Below are 17,173 nucleotides of genomic sequence, written 5' to 3'. Positions count from 1 at the left end.
TTCTTGTTATCAATTCTATTGGTGGTAAGACATTCAGTTCATATTTATTAATAAACTTATCAAAAAGCAACTTTAGGTCACTTGAAAAGCCGAAAATTATGCTCACACTAAGAAGTATAAAACCTTCAAGCGAATATATTTTTCAGAGGGAATATCCGTTATTTTGCTTTTCTGGATGAAAGATTCTCTTAAAAAGTCAAATTCCCAATTCCAAAATTTTCTTTTGTGACTAAGAGATAGTGATGTTTCCCACATAATGAAAAAGTGTGGTTAGTGTCTAGGTATATCTATAAAATACTATATGGTAGGATGCTTGGTATGTTAAGATGTTAAGGCACCTATACTTTTAATGAAGTAAGAACTAAGAATGTTGCGCAAAAAGGCATCGTAGCGGAGCTAGATGTGGTCTCTTGAAATATTTCACTGGGTCAACAATACAAGGCCTATTTCAGGAAAAAAAATTCTTACTCTGCTGTTGTTAACCGGACATCCTATCAAAAGGTGCTTCAAGAGTTGAGAAATAAGAGAAGCATTTCGTCCATCGACTGATTTCCATGGGCACTATGCCTTATAATGGTAGAGCACATTGCGTGTTTAGTGGAGTCTTTTCAAGTCAAAAATTGGTTTGTAGAGATCAGTTTTTGAATCTATGAAGCTGCCAGTTTGGTGAATTGTGAATTAGAAAAAAAGGAAAGATTTTTTGTAAAATAAAAAAAATAAAAAGGTCACATGTGCCACTTTTGAATTGGTCTATTGGATCGGTTTGCCACCTATTTGATTCGGATCAACCGATTCAAGCCGATTCTTAAAGTAGTTTGAATGCTAAAACATGCAACACCACAATCGTGGTCATCTTTACATGCAATCGAATTTAGACGTCCTTAAAGAATGAATTTCTATCTCTTAAATTTGGAAGTGGTTGCGAATGTTATTAAAATCGGAGAGGCAGATCAGCAGGGATATTGGCTGATATGCCGTATTAATGAGCAAACCGATACGATACTTACACCAATATCATCAGCATTTCTAATTAATAATTACTAGCCAAATGAGAATTGTTATCAAATAGAGCTACTTAAATTTGGATCCAAATCCAACATCAGATTCTTATATTGGAATAGTTTACATTCCTATTATCAAATGCAAATATGCGGTCTGGCATTTACGTTGAGTGGAGCTTTACGTGATCTCATCCACATGGTGGCTACAATGGGAAGTTCCCTACCATATCAAGGCTCTTCCGAGTGCCCCACAGGAAAATAAATGGGGCTTGGAACCACAGGCCTTCCAGCACCTCCTCTTTTCTGTTGCTTCCCGTTCTTCTCAAGAACCCTAAATCGATCGATGAATCGGCAATTACGTCCAGGAGGTAAAAACGAAATAGAGGTTCTTTTCTTTCACCTCTGGCATGATCGTTTCATTGAGATAATTTGTTGGGGTTCTCTAGTTTGTTGATTCGTGTTGTTCTTCGATCAGTTTTCCTCGTGAAATTGGGGGTTTCTTTGATTTTATCTATGTCTTTGTGTGAATCGCGGAGGTGGTGGATTGGTAGTGGAGGATTTTCGAAGTTGGTTGGATCCTCGTCGGTTGCTTGCTCGATTTTATGGTTGATTTTAATCATTAGATAGGTTTTGGGTGTGCGGATATGGAGAATTCAGTGAATGCGAGTATTGCTCTTCCTCCATCTCCTTCTCCGCCGGACGAGCCCGGCATCAACGGCGCTTGGTATGGGAATATACAGTACCTTCTCAACATCTCCGCGGTCGGGGCGTTTTGTTGCGTGGCTCTTTTCTTGTTCGTTAAGCTCAGGAGCGACCACCGCATGCCCAGTCCTTCCGGCCTCTTTGCAAAGCTTCTCGCTGTTTGGCACACCACGAGCCAGCAGATCGCTCGGCATTGCGGCGCCAATGCCGCCCAATTCTTGTACATCGAGGGTGGGAGCTTCGTTATGCTGCTTGTTATTGCAGTTTTCGCACTGGGGTTGATTCTTCCGTTGAATCTTTATGGAGGTACTGTGTTGATGGATGATCAGTTCTCGAAGACCACCATTAATCACATCGCGAAGGGATCCTCCCTTTTATGGGTACACGTCTTTTATATGATTTTGGTTGTTTGCGTGGTTCATTTCGGGATCTTGACTCTGGAGGATCGATTGAGCACTACACGTTTCCACGACGGGACGCCTACGGTGAACTCTGTATCTGTCTTCACGGTCATGATCGAGGGAATACCGAGGGGACTTGCTGTGGATAGGCGACCTCTTGAAGACTACTTCTTACACAAGTATCCTGGAAAGGTGTACAAGGTCATTGTGCCATTAAATTTGTGCTCGCTGGACGACATGATGGCAGAGTTGGTAAAGGTTAGGAATGACATATCATGGTTGCAAGCTCGTCTTGATTCTGCCGCAGCATTCGAAAGAAGAGAATATTCCCTTGGGGATGATCATGGAGAAGATGGTGCAGAGTTCTCTCCTTCTGAAGTGCTACATTGGCATGACAACGACAATTCTGCACGATGCAAGCAGTTGTACGAGCAATTCATGCTGAATATGCGGGAGCTTTGGAAATGGGCTGTTGTTACACTAGGTCTTACTGACGAACAGAAACTGCAAAGGTTGCAAGAGGCAGAAAGGAAGTTAGGGGTTGAAATAGCCCTCTTCAAAGAAGGTAGGGCCGAGGGTGCTGGTATTGCCTTCGTTATCTTCAAAGATATATACTCCACAAACAAAGCAATCCAAGATCTTAGAATGGAAAAGAAGAGACCAATTGGGAGGTTCGTTCCTGTGATGGAATTGCAGCTCGGGAGAAGTAGATGGAAAGTTGAGAGAGCTCCACCAGCATCAGATATATATTGGAACCACATGGGTATGAGCAAGATTTCATTGAAGATCCGCAGAGTGGCAGTGAACACTTGTTTGTTGTTATTGCTCTTATTCTGCAGCTCTCCCCTTGCTATAATTAGTGCTGTGAAAAGTGCTGGGCGGATTATTGATGCAGAGGCCATGGACAATGCTCAACGTTGGTTGGATTGGGTGCAGGCGACAAGCTGGGCTGCAGCAGTAGTTCTTCAGTTTCTTCCAAATGTTTTAATATTCGTGAGCATGTATATAGTAATACCTTCAGCACTTTGCTCACTTTCAAAGTTTGAACGGCATTTGACTGTGTCAGGGGAGCAGCGGGCTTCCCTGCTGAAAATGGTTTGCTTCTTTCTTGTGAATTTGATACTGTTGCGTGCGTTGTTGGAGTCATCTTTGGAGAGTACTTTACTTCGGATGGGTCGTTGTTATCTGGATGGTGAAGATTGTAAGAGAATAGAGCAGTACATGAGTGCTTCATTCCTTTCACGCTCTTGTTTATCTTCCCTTGCATTTCTTATTACAAGCACGTTTTTGGGCATTTCGTATGATTTACTGGCTCCAATCCCTTGGATCAAAAGGAAGCTGCAAAAGTTCAAAAAGAATGACATGCTTCAACTGGTTCCAGAACAGAATGAGAACGACCTTTCAGAAAGCCCAGAAGACATTCTGCGAAGACCCCTCATATCTGAAAGAGAGAATGGTTTGTATAGCATCTCCAATGGCCATGGCCTGAATGGCATTGATCTTCAAGGTCAAGACCTTTGCGTCTATCCAATCAGCAGAAATCTTCATGTACCAGAACAGGCTTTTGATTTTGCACAGTACTATGCGTTCAATCTGACAATATTTGCCCTGACCATGATATATTCTTCGTTTGCGCCACTTGTTGTTCCAGTTGGTGCATTCTACTTCGGATATAGGTATATTGTGGACAAGTATAACTTTCTGTTCATTTACAGAGTGCGTGGTTTCCCAGCAGGCAATGATGGAAAGCTCATGGATAGTGTATTGTGCATCATGCGACTGTGTGTAGTTCTATTCCTCTTGTCTATGCTTTTATTTTTTTCGGTTCGTGGAGACTCCGCAAGGTTGCAGGCTGTCTTCACCTGTGGAATATTACTCCTGTATAAACTTGTACCTTCAAGGAATGACGGGTTTCAACCATTTCTGTTGGATGGGATGCAGACAGTTGATACTGTTGTGGATGGACCAACAGATTATGAGGTTTTCTCCCAACCAAGTTATGATTGGGATGCCTACAATATATGAAAATATTATTATTTTGTTTTTCACTTGCTTCCCCTTTCTACCACTCTTGTACAGTTTTTCTTATTATGATGTTTTTTGTGACTTTATGAAATGAATGTTCGGTCTTTTTCTTCTTTTTTATCATTTTAGGAGTCTGAAAATGTCAAGATTTGCCCACAACTTGTTCAACTGTTCCAACAACTTGGGCTTGTCATGGTGGAAAGTTGAAATAGCTTTATCCAGAGATTTCTGTGGCATATCTACTTGTGTAAACGCCAGTGGTTGATCTGTATCAGTATCTGCAGCTCTGTATGTTGATCTTCTCAGAAGCAGATCAAAGATGAATTTTCGATGTTGTATTCGTTGCGTTCAAGCCAATGATCTGACTTTTCCAAATCTGGCCTTTTTCAACAAAAAAAGGGGTGTTTTTAGGTTCTTATCTCCAATAGGTTGGGTGAGTATGTAGTTCCTGGTGTGTGTGTGTGATTGGTAACAACAAAACTGTTTGGTTTGGTACATGAAACGTTGCCGAGTTATTAGGACCTGCATCTATTTTCGCAAGATCTACCCTTATCACATTCTTGTCTGGCGTTTTTCTTTCTTGACACCATGCTAAAAATGTAAGAACTCTGTATGTAAGCTGATTTATGCTTTGCCCTCACGAGAAAAGAAACCGACTATTTCTTTTTACATTTCATTAAATCCAATTATTGATATTTTCTATGCTGTTAGTGTGCATATTAAGAGCTCAACTCATTTATTAAACTAGTTGAGCTTGAGCGAGCCGACATACGTGAGTTCGAGTTGAGCCCGCTTGATCAGTTGTACGGCTCTAATGTCACACTTGGACCATTTTCAGATTTTAGATTTATGCAAAGTCTAATACTAAACTGGGGGCTTGAATGCAGAATTTCGTACTGAATTAATTGTTAATTGGATCATGGTTTTTTGCTGGGCTGGACAAACGGGTTCAGAATCCACCGATCGACATTCCTCATTGTGGGTTTATGCTCTCCGCTGCAGTGAGTATCCAAAACGATTGTTGTTCATAGATTTTAACATAAAACGTGAAGCATTAAGAAAATTGCACTATTTTAAACGCCACATTTGATGGACTTAATACCCTTAAGACGATCTATCTCTTGAACCCTAAAAAGTTTATTCCTAGGGAGAAACCCAACGCTTAGCGAAGCTCCCTCCCAACCCCTTATTTCTCTAGCACTTAGGAATTGTTTTCGATGCTTCGCAGTGTCGCTCCTGATGTGCTTTAACTTGTCCATCGGTGACCTCATTTTCGCAGCGCATGAGATTGATGCATTTCGAATGGAGTCCCACCTCAAGCCATTGTGCCAACCAACCTCTTGAAAGAGCGGGGGACAGTTTCTTTCCTTTTCAAAAGGATAATTTCTTCAATGCATTTCTGAAGATTCTTAGTGTGTGTTGGGTTATTTTAGTGTCCTCTTTCAAGCATGGAGAACGAACTTTTGAAATCAGATCTCTTTTGGTCGACCTTTGAAAGAAACAAAAATCCGTGCTGAAGAAATTTTATTAACGAATCAAACTTTCATTTCCCAGTTACAGGCGTTTAATAATCCCATATCTTTGAACTCAGAATCTGATTCAACAAGAGGCTCACTTTAACCTCAAGGTTAGTATTTGTGAACTGCGGATTTAAATCACAATTTTGACTCAAATCCATGGGTCCCAAGTTCAAGATGAGAGTGGTATGACCTGAGATCCATGAATTACAACAGCCAAGTTTACAAATGCGTGGTATCGTTGCATCTTTCATACGTAAGGTTTCAGATATTCATTAGAAATCAAGAATCTAATATCATAAAATAAAATCTTAGATCTCCTCGGCTTGTGCAATCTTAATGCAAGCGGGTGAGATCCATACCAGCTAAAAATAGAGACCTGTCGGAATTGAACTTATAATCACCAGTAATTAGAAAAGATTTGTCTTGATTTCCTTCTTAACCTACTCATCAATATGTGAAGAACGAAGAACTTGGTCTTTCAACTAGAAAAATAAGCTTCAATTTTGGTTTGCACCCAAAGGCTTGAAGAGAGGAACATAGGACCCTCGTGGGATTGGCGCATGAACCACTTCAAGCGATCCCTACCATACCTCTATCGATTGGCATAACTGACTAAGTAAATAAATCAACCAATTAAAGTCACCTTTCTAAAAGTTGGTTAGTTGCTTCATACTTTGTTCTAGATTTTTTTTTTTTTGGTCAAGTTCACTCTTTAAACCAGGTGTGATTACTCCTGTTAAGGATCATGATGCTAATCTGCAGTTGGCGAACAGTAAGAATAGGAAGGACGACTAGGGCACTAGGCATGCAAACGTTTAGGACAGCTTTGGGATTTTTATATCCCAGGCTACATGAACAACAGGACTATAATGGACAGTCCCATGCAAGCCAGGTCTGAGAAATAGTCAATTTCTCCCTCTAGAATATATGCCTGCTGAAAATATGAATAACTATTGTTTTATGACATTAAAGATAGCTCAATCTCTATTCTTAAGGGATCACGATGAACACAATTGCTGCGATAGATTTCGGAAAAGACTTGGCATATCTGGGTTAATTACATCTCATTTATCATAACCTCCTCACCATATACATATATATATGAATTAATAAAAAAAGAACATATATATTACCAGCTATTACATTAACGGGCTGGTTTCAATGGAACGAGAAACCTTATCTCCATGCTGAGGCTACAACCAGGTTCTTCCCCTCCCACCCGAAGTACAGCGCACCACCTTCATCCTTCAGTTTGTATCTGTCACAGTATGATCTATGAAGAAGCGTCCTGATTGTATCGTTCACGTATGCGCTCAGTGGGCATGCTTCAAATCCTGCCATCATCATTCTTGCTCTCCACTTTCCTGCAACTTCATACCTTTCAATTCTTTCTTCCCCTTCACATGCCACAATGTTTACTATATTGCGAGCAAGACACTGCCTTTCCACATTCATTCTGTCCGGCCTCTCCCTCGGCATGGTTACATCTAATGACTGGAATATAGCTAAATAGTACTCATAAACCTCATGGAACCGAGCTAAGAATGGTGCTGTGTTTGTATTTACGTCTTGCTCTACAACAGTAACCAACTTTGGGTTCAGGCTCTTCACCATGCGCAGAAGATGGTCCCGCTGGTTCAGTGTCGAGACACTTTCGTCAGGCATATGATGAAGCTGAAATGCAAAATTGACAATCAATGCCTCCTCCCTAGGTCGGAGGTCGAGCATGTTCCGAGTTACATCACATGTTTTTGCAGGTATAGCCCTAAACTCGAATGGAACACCAGCTGCCTCTGCTAGCATCTCAAGCCTCTGGCCAATGTTTCTCAAGCCACCAACTGCACGTTGTACCGACTCAGGATCATCCACCCCTGTTATTCTAACACGTGTAGGGTTACTGGTTTGCCTGGTAGAAAGAGCTTGAATAAGAGTTATGTACTGACTTCCTTGATTTATGTCAAAATCAATTATATGAACACACTTTTCATCTTTGAGTGCCTCAGCAATGGCACCATTGGCTGCCATGAATCCAAATTTAAAACATGGGCAACCCTCAAAAAGTATTTGCATGGCTGCGAGGCGATCAGAGGTTGGTGGCTCCTTGCATTTGAGAGCTTTGTATAGCCCATGCCCCGTACCTGCCAAACGAGCTGCAAGGCCTTCCACCATGTATGCTGTGATCCTCTGTTCAGGGTCACCTTCAATTGACACCATTTGCCTGAGATCATTGATCATGGTAGATGCTTCTTCCAGTTTACCTTCAGATATTGCTAATGCACACTCAAAGAGCAATTCTTTTGGGCTTCTTACTATCTCCCTCAGATTCCTAAGAGGACTAGTAACTGGACCATTGGACATTTCTTTACTGCCGCTAAGATTTGAATCAGAAGATGATTCCTTTGGGGAATTTACCAGCAAGAGATTCTCTATTGGTTCAGCCCATTCTCCATCGACACAAATGTCCTGACAGTCCTCCATCTCCTTGTTAACATTATCATCCAACAATTCTCTTTCGAGTTCTTCAAGTTTCTTTCTGATTTCACATGCACTGTGATCTTCAAAACTTGTGTCCAGGATATGGCTGGACTCTGAATTGGAGAAACTCCAAAAGTGCCTGTTAACAGCAGCATTCAAGGAACCATACGAGTCTTGAGTAGCATCAGAGGAACCGGAACTATCAAGTGACTGATAAGCAGTAGGTCTCACAGACTGGAGCATGCTTCCATTTGCTCGAGGCTCATTGTAATTCTGAAAGTTTGGCTGTACCGACACCTCTCCTGTGGCAGGAAGACGGAGAAACTGCCCATCATAAATACCACCACGTGGGGGCTCTGGTTCACTGTATATGAACTTTCTCTTCTGTGGAACACTAACGTAAGAAAATGTTGCCATTGCAGCTATGTTTGTTTTAGTAGAAGATGGGTTCAGTATCCAACAAGCTAAGCAGTTTGGTAGTGCTCAACAAACACATGGTTCTCTACTCGGTCTAGCAGCATGACCTTTTCTTTTGATATTTCCTTTACAAAGAAAAGAAACAATTAAGACAATGATGCTTATGGGAGTCCGTACTCTCTGAAGCCATTTGAGATCTGAAAGAAGAGAAGATCGCCAATAAGGAGCTAGTGCAAACATGCATTTCCTATTATCTGAATATTACTAGCAAGAAAAAAAAAGTCAGTATTTCGTGAGGATCTAAGATGCAAGTAGTGGAATGAAGTGTGACAAATGGCAATTTCATCCATAGACCCCTGACAAAGGCAGTGGCATCATAGATCACAATAAGCATGCTACTCAATCAAACAGGACGGGTTGCTAAGGCTTTTCTTCAACCAAAAGAAGAAATAAACTTCCGAGATATGCTTGCAAAGATGTCTCTCAGAGTTCAGACCCATTTTCCTTTATCTTTCAGCATGTATTCCATGTGTGTACGTCCAGAGTTGATAACTGAGGCCTTACTTTTCTTACCCATCCTGACAAGGCATTGTACTGACATAAACAATAAAGCAGCATGATCATACACTAGAACATTAAAAGTTTCATTGATGAATTGAATGGCAGCTCCTGAGCAATAGCTACAGAACGAGCAAAGTAAACTGCAGAACAGTTTTATATTGTCTAAAGACACCATCAGAAAGGCTAGATCTGTATCATTCATAATTACCTTGAGCTACAACTCAGTTTAACATAAAAAATAAAAATTATCCGTTAAAACTTGCAATGCATAGTCCACCAAATTCACCTTTTCTGCATTTTCTTTGTATGATCGCAGACTACTATCGCACCCCCAACATACATGACTGATGACTGCTGGACATTAAGTTATTAACAGCAGTACAAGTCTAAGTTATTAACAGCACTATAACTCAATATCAATCCATAAATTCTTGATTCTGTTGATAATTTAAAATAAGAGTTAATTGGAAAATCTTCCATCTTGTTTCAACTAAAAAACTGACCACAAGCTGGAATTCAATCTCCCAATGGGATCTATACAAGACAAAGGGTTCACCATCCTGTGATGTTAAATTTACCAATTTATAATGACATGAAGATTAAAGTTTCAGCTTGCTAAAGATGCTTGAACAGTAATAAATAGTTACACCTGGTTAAATTATTTATTATGTTAAACTGAACAACTGCCAAGTGCTAACAACACATCTGTTAACATTTAACCTAGTTTGTGCACTTCATTGATCAACACATTTTTGAATTGCAAGCATCAAAAGGTAAATTAATTGATTCCTACAGTAACTAGTGGCGGCAAAATGATTGTCAATAATTAATTCTCAGTTATGCACTAGAGAAGTGCAAGGATTCAAGTACCCATTAAAATTTGAAAAGCGAAAACAGGTAAAATATGTGCTCCTCCAGCGCAAAATGAATGGGGCTATGGTGCCTTCGCGATATGTTAGACAAGCTAATTGCTGGACCCGATGCACATATAATGAAGGCCTCATTAATGGAATTCTAAGATATAATGGATATCTTATACTTACTGTTTAATAGCTGGTGGTTCCAACAGAAAGATTCAACATAAATGCCATATAATATCCTTCATACTACACCTTGATGGATTACAGACATTCGGATTGGAAAAAAGAACCTGGATTTACAACTCTACGTGCTCTCATTCACTACCAAGAATCCAATTTTATATTTCCTACTCAATAAACCAAATGTTATAACCACTAATGTAAACATAACTTGCAAACAAAATCTCCAAGATCGAGATGCCTATACACGGACCATCTGAAAAGAAAAATAGTGAACATTTCAAATTTGAATTTTTCAAGTGAAAACCAATAAAAATGGAGACACACGATAGCTTACCTAATAGGAAGGCGTATTTTTGTTCATAATGAATTATTCAAGAATGTTAAAATACACATGCAGAGACGTTGATAACATGTTCCAATAACAGATGGCAAGCACTCAATGGCTCAAACTAAAATAATGTGGATTGGAAATGGATTCCCACTATATCAATAGCCTCCGGTAGACCCCTTCAAGCCTGTGAAACCACTGTGGAGGCTATTTTCATCAGCTAAAACCAATGTTGTAAAAAGCGTATTGTAAGGCGTATCGGTCGGGCTTTAAGATACGCTGTATCGTAACGTATCGTAACCGTATCGTAAATTTAAAAAAATAATAATAATAAATCAGAATTTTTTTAAAAAAAAATCAAAAAAATCATAAAAAATCAGAAAAAATTAAAAATAATAAATTCTTCATAGAAAACATGGTTTAGTCTTTTAGATAATGATAGACTTATTATTTTGCTAAATGCTATAAACTTACACGTTCACGGTTCATCATTCATACTTCATAGACATCAAAATTCATAACAATATCATTCTTTTTCATCTTTATCTTCATGGTTTAAAAAAAAACCATTTCCTCTCAATGGGAATCAGCCACCCATGCACAAATCCATGGTTTAATAGATGATTTCACGGTGACAATCGATGATTTCACAATGGAAATCGATGATTTCACAATGGAAATCAATGATTTCCCTCTAAAACGGTACAATCTATAGATTAGAAATGAGGAAGGGGTGGGTTTTTATAAAAAAAACTCGAAAAAATGGGGTTCAAGTCTCCTTTTTAGAAATCAGCCCGTATCGTACGATACGGGGGCCCGTACCGCACGTATCGTACGATACAAGTACGATACACCCCCATTTGCGATACAGGGGGTGTATCGTATCGTATTTTTCAAACGATACGATACGTATCGTACGATACGGCCCCGTATCGTACGATACGTACAACACTGGCTAAAACATTATCTATAAGTACTATGGTTCACGAAAGAGGTGTAAATGATTTCAGAGAGGTTAATAGAGTACCATAATAGCGTCAATATTTCATGTAACAAAGACAAGCCATAATCTTCGATACAATATCCATCACCAATTCAACGGCAGAAAGCAAAAAATCAATCAAACTTGCTCTTCATGTAGGAAAAGAAAGCAGAAAACTCAAGCTATCGAAAAGATTGTGCAGTCAATTGGGAGCAAAAATACAACAGGTCATGCGACCAAGGAGAGTTGACCAGCGGGAAGATACTTCTCTGTTCACAGAAATAATAAGTTGAGAACACTGAAATGCATATGAAGAAATTTAATATAAAGTCGTTTCAATAAACAGATGGTATAAGTACTCACTACTCAGTCATCCAAACTCAAATATGTAAATTAGATCTGGACACTTAGTATTAGCCACTGGGTACTTTCAGACAACTATCACCGCCTAAACTGAGAAGAAAATGGAGTGACAGAAGCTTAACCATTACCCATAAGGTGTTCCGTAGAACGTTACCCACAAGGTTACATGATTTATGAAAGTAGGTAGTGCAAATGATCCCAGAAAGGATGCACGATACCATCAGAGTATCAATGTTTCATGTAAAGCGAGACTATTAATTTTCCAATATAGCATCCATCACCATCTTAAAAGAAACCAAACAGAAAGCAAAGGTCCATTCTACTCGCTTTGTTTGCTGAACAGCAAAACAGAGAACTCATATCACGGAAAATATTATGCAGTCAACGGAGTTCACAACTCTGCGGATTCAAGAAATAGTACAGAACCGAAATTCTTGTAGCCGAAGAAAAGCCTCTACAACGATAAAAAGGACGTACCTTGATTTTGCAGCAGCCGACCTTGATCAATAAAACCTGAGGAGAAAACAACACAAAGAAGAAGCAAGGATCAGATAACCCACCAGGAACATGCCTAGTTATAATACTATCAGACACTAAAAATTAACCACTTGAAAGAAAGCGTGAAAATTTTCAGTCTAGCAGTCATAATAATTCAAGTAATAGACAAAAGTAGAAGCAAGCAGAAAAAGAGAGAGCACCCCCCCCAACCCCCCCCCCCCCTGCAAATGGGTTTGTCAGCGAAAGCCAAAAAACCCCACCCCTTTTACCATGGTTTTCCTAAAATGTAACAAGAAAAGAGACAAGGTACAAAGAATCCTCGAATGGGCTTCTTCCCAAGGAAACAAAGACCAAGAAGGAATTCCTACCAGGGGTCGCAGAACATGCGAGCTAGGAAACAAAAAAGTAAAGTGAAGCAGAGGACAAGTCTATTGACTTTATGAATAAAATAGACCACTTGCAACGAACCAATCTCATGGCAAAAGCAGGCTAAACAAAGAAGACAGAGCCAAGCAAATGTAATTCAAGAGAAGCAGTAAAAAATGAAGGACAAAAGGAAAGCAAAGGACCACATACAACCAAATAGGTGAAAGAAAGAGATGCCTTCTCTGGGTACTTTGATCAAGGACAAGATGCATTTTCCCTCCACAACAAGAGAGAGCCAGCAATAATAGGAGAGCGAAGATTTCCCTTTTCGTCATCTGGGTTACGAGGGGAGGGGCCCATGGAACTCATTAGAATAAGAATCAAAGACGAGCCATTTGAAGCATGAGGCATGTCTTCCCCTCTCTCTCTCTCTCTCTCTCTCTCTCTGTGCCGAGATTTTCAAAAAGATTGCACAGAAAGGCAACCACGAGGACCACCCACAGAAAATGAAAGGATGGTGGTGGTTTAGACTTTCTAGTGAGAGAAACTCACCTCCCACGGTCCATCTGTCCATCTTTTTTACTCCCCTGGCCCTTGAGCTCTCCCCTTCTGATTATGTGAGGTGCAGCAGGTTCTACTTACAAGCCTCGGATTGTGCAGTCAATTTTCAACCAGAAGATGGAACAAGGGTACCTTTGCCACTGGTAACTGTATTAAAGGAAAAGGGCAGCTGCTAGTCTTTGTCTGTAAAGAGAAGACGAAGAATTTTCTCCAAGAAGCTCTACTTTTTGGCATTCATTTCATGGCTGCCCTTTGATCGCACGTGAACATCTTATCGTCGATAGCTGTTTGGTGTGATGCATACATGTGATCGTAGCCGACGGATTGGAACACCGTCGAAGATTCTTTTGCAGCGACAATTAAGGGCTCAACTCCGATTATATCGACCACTCGTATTCGTGGCTTAGTTTTGATCTTTCTTTCCTTTTCAATTAGATAAGTGTTTTACACATTGAAGTAGACCGGTTGCTGTCGACATTTGATTCGCCATAACAAGCTGTAGATTAAATTATTTCGACACGCCTTTGGAAGTAATATAAAAACATTTCCATGCTAACCTTTTTGTAGAAATAATATAAATTACAACCAAAGTTTTGAACGACCCACTTAGGATTTGACAATAATATTTGTGGAAACAAACTTATGTTTTTTCACTCTTAATTAAAAAATACACCTTGGTCAATTAAGCCTAACTTACCACTAAGTTAGATGAATGACATAAAGTGAGCAAAATAGCTCGAGTAAGTTTTCATGTTTCATTAATTAGTTTGCATTAGTCTCATTACCAGTAACCCTAATTAATATTAAACTACATTCAAATTAGTTAGGTTTTCTTTATGAATATCTAAATTAGTTAAAGTGAACATTTTTTTTGCTTCTATTAATGCTGGAAACACACTCAAGAAAAGCATAGATGTGTCAACAAATTAGGTAATTTTTTCTTTTTCTTTAGATAGTAAATGACAAATTTTCATTGAACTAACAGTTAATTCCTTAGGAATAAACTTTATGAGTCATTTTTTTAATTAACCATGTTTTTTAAAAGATTAATAGCTTGGCCCCCGCTCCCCAAAACGACGTTTTGGATGAAAAAGCGGATGGGCATGAGCTCACACATCGGCCCAAAACCCTCCAAACCAGGTTTCATAAACAAAATGATTAGGAATGTCATTGGATCGAATTCGGACCGAGTATACTCTTAACTTGCTTTTTTAGAAATTCACACATTCAGATTCAGATTCATATTCAAATTTGAATTTAAAATCTGCTTTCACAATTCAAATATGAATTTTGAACCGTATTTGGTCGTTTTTTAAAATGTAAGAACATTAGATATACAATATTTCTTTAAAAATAGATTCAATCCAAATTCATATTTGAATCCAAATCCAACCAGATGTCATTTCTTAAATTAGAATTCGATCTATTTCTTAATCAGATTATTAAACTTTTTTTCCATATACAATTTTTTTTTTCAAAGTGGTTCAGTTGAGTATCAAACTCAAATCAAATATATTAGCATTCCTAAAAATCAACTTTTGTCTCTCAAACCCAAACTTGACACGACATCCAAATAGCTATGAAACCCCTGAGTTGAAATTGACAACTGGTAAAAAAATAAGATAAAATTACTCCTCAACCGAAAGTGAAAATGGAAAAACAACTTTTTCAAAAAGAAGATAAAAAAAATGCCCCTCTCCTCAAAACGGTAGGGAGGTAGGGGAGCACTTGTTAGCCACCAAGTAAGGAAACTGCCCTTAGTAAGTTAAACATGTTTTTTTACTATTACAAAATTTTTTACCTCTATGTTTCTAAAGTTTTACTCAAATAATATATGTGTACAATGGGAAAGAGGCAGGCTTAGTAGTCAAAAGTCCAGCCAATGTAGCCCTTCCCACTTGACTAGGAGTTTTCGCTAATCTAAGATCTATGCCACATATTAAAAAGAAAAAAAGGACATAGATTTGATGTATGATTGGATGGGGGTTGATGGATTGCCTTGGATCGATTCTCGATTATGATTCTCAGAATTTCATTTCAGATCCATGGATTCTTGATCAGACCTTTCTCTCACTAGTATTCAATAAAATAAGGATGTCACCGGTAAATATTAGGTTTGCCCTAAAATCCTTACCATATATCATGTTATTTTTAAAAAAAATTTACATGTAAATTTTAAAAAAGTTTACTTGTCTTATATAAAAATTTTAAAAAATGATATTTCTGTCAAAATTTAGAAACTTTAATTTGATCCCTTGCATGGATCTATAGCTATCAAATCTGCAAAAACCAATGGTACTTTAAAGTTTGATGTCCAAGCAGGCATTCTTTAATCATAGATTAACCAATGAGGAAAACATTTTTAGGGAAGAAATGAGAGATGATTCCAAACCCTCCCACAAAGCTTTACATCTGAAACAAACAAACAACTTGAATGAAGAGTTGGCTTCTCTCTTAAAACTTAGAACAAATATGATATACCTAATAAAAAATGTTTATGGGTGAGAAGAAGGTAACTACATTACCCATAAGAAGGCCCAAACTGCTTAGTCCTTGGGGTCTACAACTGCATTAGAGCTAGGAAAAGAGATAGGATACTGTACTGCTCCACCCTAATGGCTCACATGTAGGGTTGTCAACGGATCAGATCCAGATTGGACATACCCTTAATCATATTTGTTTGTTGAATATTCACATATTCAGATTATAATATGAATAAAGAAAAATAATATCCGAATCAGAATCCAAAATTCAATTTTATAATCTCAATCCAAAATCCGATTTTACAATTTGAATCCGATTCGGATTGGAACTTGAATAAGGATTTTGCTAATTTTCAAAATGTAATAGCATTAGATATATGATATTTTGTCTAAAATGAATTCAATCCAAATCCAAACAGATACTTATGTATATCCGAATGCTATTTATTAAATCAAATCCAATCTAATTTCTTAATTGGATACTAATTTTTTTTCCATATCCGAATTTTTTGGATCGGTTCGTTTGGATATCCGATTCAAATCGGATACATTGACATCCCGACCAACATGAATAGAGCCATCGACAGAGTCCCATTGGCACTAGTCCAACCTGCTATGCTAACCGAAGATAGCGACAATGGTGACCAATAATAGAACTTGGGGCAGCATTTTTGTGCTTGGCTAAAAAACTGAGTTAAAGAAGGGGCTTGTCCTTCAATTTGTGGAGGTTATAAGCTTAATTTTCACTTAAACCATCCAAAGGTGAGCCATGAACTGTTTGGTTGGTTTGTGAACTTTATGCAAACAAGTTGTTTATCTTCACTTAATTGAGAATTTAATTTCTGATAGGGCCAACAAGTGAGTTAATTATTAGTGAGGCTTCAACCTCAAAGTTTCTTCTAGTCAAAAAAGTTACCCAACATGTTCTTTCCTTTTTTCTTAGATGACCCTACACTGTTCCCATAGGGACTTGATGTGATTGGGGAACCAATTATAGAGTGAAAGTATCTTGATATATATATATATATATATATATATATATATATATATATATATATATATATATATATATATATATATATATATATATATATATATATATTCTTGAAGTGCAAGTAGCACCAATAAGTTCATAAAGTTTCTAACTGTGACTTTCACTGGATGGAAGCTATCTTTTCTCATGTTGAAGGAAAAATTCTTATAGCAATTATTTGTTAGGATAAGACTGCTACTTGTATAAATAATATTTTTATATCCACATTTGTTTTTTCTCATTTTTAATGGCCAAGTTACAAGAATTTTTAATAAAGAAAATAATCCACCTGAACGTTGCTGGTTTAATTATGCACACACACACACACATTTGTTGCTGAAAAACATTATAATTTTTAAAGAATACAATTTCCAAAAATTAATATACCAAGAGCCCAAGAGCCCAAGAAAAAGC

At 38.1% G+C, this 17,173-nt stretch overlaps 2 protein-coding genes across 9 annotated transcripts; one reads left to right on the top strand and one right to left on the bottom strand.

The window, feature by feature from the left end:
• The first annotated feature begins 1,266 nt into the window (after positions 1–1,266).
• LOC116267814 (CSC1-like protein At4g35870) lies at positions 1,267–4,152 on the top strand. Its single transcript, XM_031649750.2, has one exon. The coding sequence runs from the start codon at positions 1,646–1,648 to the stop codon at positions 4,127–4,129; it is 2,484 nt and encodes an 827-aa protein (XP_031505610.1). The 5' UTR covers positions 1,267–1,645; the 3' UTR covers positions 4,130–4,152.
• Positions 4,153–6,696: 2,544 nt separating this feature from the next.
• Positions 6,697–13,493, bottom strand: LOC116256721 (scarecrow-like protein 1). 8 transcript variants are annotated; one of them, XM_050079273.1, is made up of 3 exons: positions 13,235–13,493; positions 12,296–12,331; positions 6,697–9,135 (listed from the first exon to the last, which is right to left on the bottom strand). In XM_050079273.1, the coding sequence occupies exon 3, from the start codon at positions 8,539–8,541 to the stop codon at positions 6,826–6,828; it is 1,716 nt and encodes a 571-aa protein (XP_049935230.1). In that variant the 5' UTR covers positions 8,542–9,135; positions 12,296–12,331; positions 13,235–13,493; the 3' UTR covers positions 6,697–6,825. The 8 variants fall into 8 exon arrangements, with proteins under 8 accessions (XP_049935230.1, XP_031489068.1, XP_031489054.1 ...); XM_031633208.2 differs by having other exon boundaries at positions 6,697–9,119; XM_031633194.2 differs by having other exon boundaries at positions 6,697–8,738.
• Between the last annotated feature and the right edge of the window lie 3,680 nt (positions 13,494–17,173).

Source organism: Nymphaea colorata, chromosome 1, assembly GCF_008831285.2.
Source record: "Nymphaea colorata isolate Beijing-Zhang1983 chromosome 1, ASM883128v2, whole genome shotgun sequence".
NCBI classification, from domain to species: Eukaryota; Viridiplantae; Streptophyta; class Magnoliopsida; order Nymphaeales; family Nymphaeaceae; genus Nymphaea; species Nymphaea colorata.
The sequence above is the reverse complement of the archived record's forward strand: the minus strand, read 5'-3'. Positions and strand labels throughout refer to the sequence as shown.

Coding starts and splice junctions, on each gene's coding strand:
- LOC116267814 (XM_031649750.2), top strand. CDS start 1,646: ATGGAGAATTCAGTGAATGCGAGTATTGCTCTTCCTCCATCTCCTTCT.
- LOC116256721 (XM_050079273.1), bottom strand. CDS start 8,541: ATGGCAACATTTTCTTACGTTAGTGTTCCACAGAAGAGAAAGTTCATA.